This window comes from Rhincodon typus, chromosome 14 (genome assembly GCF_021869965.1).
Source record: "Rhincodon typus isolate 14 chromosome 14, sRhiTyp1.1, whole genome shotgun sequence".
Taxonomy (NCBI): domain Eukaryota; kingdom Metazoa; phylum Chordata; class Chondrichthyes; order Orectolobiformes; family Rhincodontidae; genus Rhincodon; species Rhincodon typus.
In genome coordinates, this window is record NC_063345.1 from 14,728,820 (window position 1) to 14,735,288 (window position 6,469).

Here is a 6,469-nt window from a genome sequence, read left to right on the forward strand (position 1 = left end):
CGTGTCTCCACATCCCTGTCACAAATAGTTGACTCATTATCCTACAGGTAGCCTCTCAGTATCTACCCTGTCAAACCCTTTATGAAATATCTACACCTGGTCATGTCTCATTCTTCCAAACTCCAGAGAATACAAAATCATTCTGTCCAAATTTTGTTCATTTGGACAGCCTTCTAACCCAAGAATCAATCATGCAGAATTTTTCAAAGCAATATCCTGCCTTCGATAAGGGAACTAAAATTGTAAACAGTATTCCAGGCATGAACTCCCCTAAACCTTGCACAGTTCAATTCACTTGAAATCAAGGCTAATACATCTTTTTCTGAAGAAGGGTCCAGACCTGAAACGTCAGCTCTCCTACTCCTCTGATGCTGTCTGGCCTACTGTGTTCATCCAGCTCTACACCTTGTTATTTCAGATTCTCCAGCATTGGCAGTTCCCACTATCTCTAATACACCTTTTGCATTTCTGTGCCTGCTTGCTAACTTTATTTTAACAAAATAATCAAATCCCTCCACATGAAACAAGCCTTTTATTTCATGCCTTTCAATGTATGGAATTTGAAGGATCAAACCAATTTTGTTTTGCTCCCATTATGTAAAATTGAAATGGAATTAAACCCTTCTCTTTACCTGTTACACAGAATCTCAATGAATCTCATCTTCTTCTTTCTACTCCCAATGGGTGAAATTCCACAGCAAAACCAATGTCTTAATTCTTCAATTCATTATCAAGTCTCCTCTCAAATAAATGGTACATTATAAAATTCTTGTGATCCCTTCAAATAGACATCAGTGTCCACTTCTACTTGTTAGGATCATGTCAGTGAATGAACTTGGGAAAGAGAAATTTGGAAACTGCTAATATGGATAACATGCAGTGTGTTCAGCCTATCAATATCTGAAATAGCAGTCCTGGGATAGCCACTGGAAGTTAAAGAAAAATAATGAACTATTTATTCAATGTTGTATGTTTTAATGTATTAAAATTTTGAGAGGGGGCTACAGAATGTTAACATTATCTATCAGTGAAGTGAAATTCTTAAAATAGCAATATTCAAAGAGCAACATTTTCAAGAGTTAGGTTCTTTGGCAGCTTTGAGCAGGATACAGTTGAATTTTTCCTGAACAAAAATCAATATGTTCCAAAGTTGAAAGGAACTGTCTGAGTGAAAGGACAAAACCTCGTTATGTCCATTGTGATCATTGAGATTTATGTGAATATTTGAAAGCTGATTGCAGACCAGCAATTCCGATTTTGTCAAGTGCTGCTCCCATTACATAGATTAAGAGCTTGACTAAAGTAAAATGGGCTGTGTTGTTGCAAATATGTTAAAAAAAAACAGACTACACTTAAATTGACAAGAGTCTTAGTAATAGCGACCGGTACTTGGTGAAAATAGCTCGGCCATTTGTTGTGGTGCCTTTGCATAGCCTATAGCTTAAATCAATTGGCGATGTGTCTGTCGGTAGTTCACTTCTCATACCTGTAAACTAGAGAACTATGCAGAGTACTAAACATATGCATGTATTGAAAAGGAAGGTGGGAATGTGTACATTGCGTTTTGGGTGAGCGGTGCAGGGGTTGAAGAACCGCTTTCTTTTACACACAAGTGACATGAAACCTTTCCGAGGTGGTATTTCTTGACAAAAAACCAGGAAGATCCTAAAAGCATTTCAAATTTAAAGCAAAACTTCTCGAACCTTTTAGGTTCGAAAATTCCCGTTTTATTTCTAGAGCGAGAGTCTGGATTGAAGGAAATATTTTCAACTTTCGAGCATATTTGCGTGAGCCCATTTGGGTCTATAGATAGTAAAAGGTTCGCATTTTCTAATCCCATGACTTGCCAGTTTTCAAAGCTCGTCAACAGAATAGATCGTTATAACCCTCTGTCGATTCATTTTCAGTGAAGATTTACTCCCAGGACTGGACGCCGTGTGGGCACGACTTCGCTATCGTCTTCAGTTAGACACACACCAAAAACCAGTCTGTCACTTGAAATTTCTGACCTGATTGCATGGTGCAAGGCTCCTGTTTGCAAGACCTGTGATAACCCTCAAGACGGATATCTAAGGAAGGATCCCATTCTAGTGCATTATAAAGAAATTGCGCCTCGGTGGCCCATGTTAAGAATCCTGGACCACATTTATTTAATGTAAGAGGACTCTCCACCTTGGAGCTCCGCCTGAGAGTTCGCTAACTCGAGCTCTGAGCTCCCACAGCCCGAAGATGCGCAGCTTAGGTGGACTGGCCAGGCCACGGTGTCCAGGGATGTGCAGGCTAGGTGGATTAACCATGGGAAATGCAGGGTTACAGGGATACAGTGGGGTGATGGGATGCTTTTCAGAGAGTCGGTGTGGACTCGATGAGCCGAATGGCCCACTTCCACACTATAGGGATTTTATGGTTCTGTGATTTAGGAGCTCCCTTTCATCAAGCTCCAGTAACGTCTCAATTGAGTGAGATGCCCTGGGATCGAGTAAACAGCTCACACATGTACTTACTTACACCTGTCCCCTTGTTCAATCCGTTGCAGAATTGCAGCTATCGTGGGAAGCTGCAGTTTGGGGGAATATTCTTTACAGGTTGAATATTTAATCAGCAGATTTCAAGGACAAGTCAGAGCGGGTAAAGCTGTCAGGACAGCCTGTTAATTCCTAAATAAATAAATGCAGCGATTGAAAGGGGAATGTGAGAAAACAAAAGCGCTCATACAATTAACCATTAACAATAAACTATATTCCGGTGAATTCGTGCAACTTCAGGACACGGTCAAATCTATTTATAGTTTTAAAAGTTCGAACGCATCCCGATCTAAAGCCGGGAACAATTCATCCCAATTGAGAATTCCCAGCCCAGTCACGTTCCTTCCCACTCAGTAGATAATGCATGCATTTGAAAATCCTTTTTCCACATCAGCCCTGAACTAAAAACATCTCCAGTGCCACTACACATGGAAGTAATTAAATAAAAAAAGACAGAGATAATTTCCAAATAGAGGTTAAATTGGTTAGAATACTGCGATACAATGCGCGCATGTAACTCTCCACATCTTCAAACCGTGCTGTAAATTCCTTCAATGAAAAGCAGAATCTCATTTGGAATTGCAACGGTTAAAAATTGAGAGAAGTGTAAAAAGTGCAGCCGACAAAGGAAGGAGACTCACCCGCGATGGTGGCGAGAACAGTCAGTGGCAGGAACACAGGTGCCATGCTGCAGACTCCGATCTTCCCAGGACTGGAGCTGCCCGTCTGCCTGGGACTCCGGCTGCAGTGTGGGAGTCTGCTGGATCAGAGACTCCCTGGTCCCCGCCCCTCTCCCAGTTATGTTACTCGTCGCCAACCCACTGCCAGCTCAACTCCACCTTCACACCCAGCTGCGGTTCTTAACCAGCTCAGAGCTCACAAAGCATATGAGAATGAGAGATGGCAAATCTCCACTGGGCTGAGTATTACACAGTAATCCCCAATGAAAGCTCTACTGCATCTTGGAGATAGTAAGCCTATTTCTGAAGAAGGGTCCCGACCCGGAACGTCAACTTTCCGTCTCCTCTGATGCTGCCTGGCCGGCTGTGCTTCTCCAGCTCCACACTGTGTTATCTACTGCACCTTCTGCACTACGCAGGTCGAATGCTAAGCGCCATGCCATACTTTCAAAAAACTAACACTAAGCAACTTAACCAGAAATGCTATCTTCCCAAAGAATCAAGAAGAAAACGTCTTTTCTTTTAAACATATTGTAACTCAATCTCCCTTGCTGTCTAATCTCTCTCGCATTCTAATCTTCCTCGTCCTCTAATTTTTGATTTGATTTATTATTGTCACATGTACATAGGTACAATGAAAAGTTTTGTTTCATGTGCATTACAGGCCGATTATACCATATAAAGTGCATTAGGGTAACAGAACAGAGATAAGTATACAATGTTACTGCTGCAGAGAAGGTGCACAAAGAGCAAGGTCAACATTAAATTTGAAATTTAAGAGGTCCAATCAGAAGTTTAATAACAGAAGGGAAGAAGCTGTTCTTGAATCTGTTGGCACCTGTGTTTAAACTTTTGTATCTTCTGCCATACCTAAGGGGGTGCAAGAGATTGTAATCAGGGTGGAAGGGATCTAATCTCCCTTACCATCTAATCATTCCGCGGCCTCCCCTTTCACTTGCTCCTCTCCCCTTTTTCAACAGCATAAAATCTATCACATTTCAGTTTCACAGAAAAGTCATATCAGTTTTGAAATATTAACCTAATTTCTATCTCTACAAAGGCTGCCAGACCCATTGAGTTTATCCAGCACTTTTTATTTTTCTTATATGGGAACAGCTGAGCTTGAATCTTGCCTTAGCACTTCAGGTCAAGTTATTGAATTTCATGCAACAAAGCTTCCAGTTCTTTGCAGAGATGTTTCAGGCAATTATTTGCTTTGGGTCCTCAGTCCATTATTGCAGTGTTATTGTAGAAGGATACTTCTCTTGCTCTTTCCACCAGGTTACCTCCTCCACATTGTCATTGGAAAATCTGGGTGTCAGTGTAGCATTTACCTTGTAGAAGTCAGTCAGTTTCAGTAGTTAAAAAGGCAGGATGCACAAAGCACACTCTGTTTTAAGAATCACACATTGCTTTTGAAAAGCAAAGGTGCCATCAGATTTCCTTCGACCCCAAAAGAAACTACCATTATGTACCATAAAATGTACTAACAGCTTTATATTTTAATAAACTGGAAATGTTTTGGGCATCTTACCCAATTTTCTGCAATCACTTTTGCAAGATTCCTTGTGGAAAATACATAATCGGCAAAGGAGGATCTGCTGAGTATGAGGTAAGGGAGCTATTCAATATCCGTCGCCCTGTGTGTTATAAATTGGTAGCCTGCCATAGGTGGAGATTAAAGGTTGCTAGGAATGATGTTGGTTCCCAGGTGCATCAGCTTATAAACTGATGAGAAGATTTCATGAAAATCCTTGAATTCACATTTTATATTGTGTATTTTGTAACTTCATAGGAAATAGGACCTTGAATAGGCTGATCTGCCCAGCATTCAATCAGATCATAGCTCTCTCTCTGTGGACTTAACACCAATTATCTGTGCAACCCTTATTATCCTTGATTCCATTGGCCCAAATCTTCGTATCAGCATTGAAACCCTTCTTTCTGGCATAGACCAGATTGAAAAAACCTACCCATTTACCTTCTTCCATTCTTTTTGTCTGGCCAAACATTTGATAAAGGATCCTGCAACACAGGAAACCACAGAAACATCAACAAAGTGAATCGGCATGGAAACCATGCCCGTTTTTATAGCACTCTCTTGCTATATTCTGATAAGGTTTAAATATCTTAGAGCTACTTGGAAAAACTACAAAGAGAAAGTATACCAAGCAGATACGTTCATTTTTGCAATTCATTTTAGTACTTTGTGTCTATTAAAGAGATGTCATTTTGTTTGATGTGTTATGATTCCAGTTGATGACAAATTTAGATAAGTCAGAGCCCAGGTGAAAGCTGACATGATAGACTGTTGTGTTTTTTCTTTTGTTTACCATGGAGGTCAGTGACTGCTGGAGTGGCATTGTAACTGGATGAGTAATCCAGAGGATCAGATAATGCTGTCCAGATCCAGGTTTGAATTCCCCCATGACAGACGGTGGAATGTGAATGCAAAAGAACATGGAATTAAAAGTTTAATGATGGCCATGAAATCATTACTGATTGTTGTAAAAACATATCTGTCTCACTAATGCTCTATAGGGAAGAAAATATGCCATTCATACCTGGTCTGGCCTACATCTGGACTCACAGCAATGCAGTTACATGGAATACAATGTAAATAAACGTGAAGTCATACATTTTGGTAGGAGTAATAGTAAAAAGGATTATTACTTGAATGGTAAAAAGTTGCAGCAAGCTGCTATGCAGAGGGACCTGGGTGTGCATGAATCACAGAAGGTAGGTCTGCAGGTACAACAAGTAATTAGGAAGGCAAATGGAATTTTGTCCTTCATTGCTAAAGGGATTGAGATTAAAAGCAGAGAGGTTATGTTGCAGCTGTACAAGGTGCTGGTGAGGCCACACCTGGAGTACTGTCTGCAGTTTTGGTCTCCTTACTTGAGAAGGGATGTACTGGCACTGGAGGGAGTGCAAAGGAGGTTCACTAGGTTGATTCCGGAGTTGAGGGGGTTGTCTTATGAGGAGAGACTGAGTAGATTGAGGTTATATTCACTGGAATTCAGAAGATTGAGGGGGGATCTTATAGAAACATATAAAATTATGAAGGGAATAGATAAGATAGAAGTAGAGAGGATGTTTCCACTGGCAGGTGAAGTTAGGACAAGCGGGCATAGCTTCAAGATTAGAGGGAGTAGATTTAGGACTGAATTGAGAAGGAACTTCTTCACCCAGAGGGTTGTTAATCTATGGAATTCCTTGACCAATGAACGAGTTGACGCTACTTCAGTAAACGTTTTTAAAGAT

At 40.7% G+C, this 6,469-nt stretch overlaps 1 protein-coding gene across 1 annotated transcript in view; it reads right to left on the reverse strand.

Moving 5' to 3' along the window:
* Positions 1-3,267, reverse strand: part of rxfp2l (relaxin family peptide receptor 2, like) — a 91,111-nt gene extending 87,844 nt beyond the window's left edge. Inside the window, exon 1 of the mRNA XM_048605445.1 lies at positions 3,167-3,267. Within this exon, the coding sequence (XP_048461402.1) occupies positions 3,167-3,212 (46 nt within the window). The 5' untranslated portion in view covers positions 3,213-3,267. The remainder of the gene's footprint in view (positions 1-3,166) is intronic.
* Positions 3,268-6,469: the final 3,202 nt, after the last annotated feature.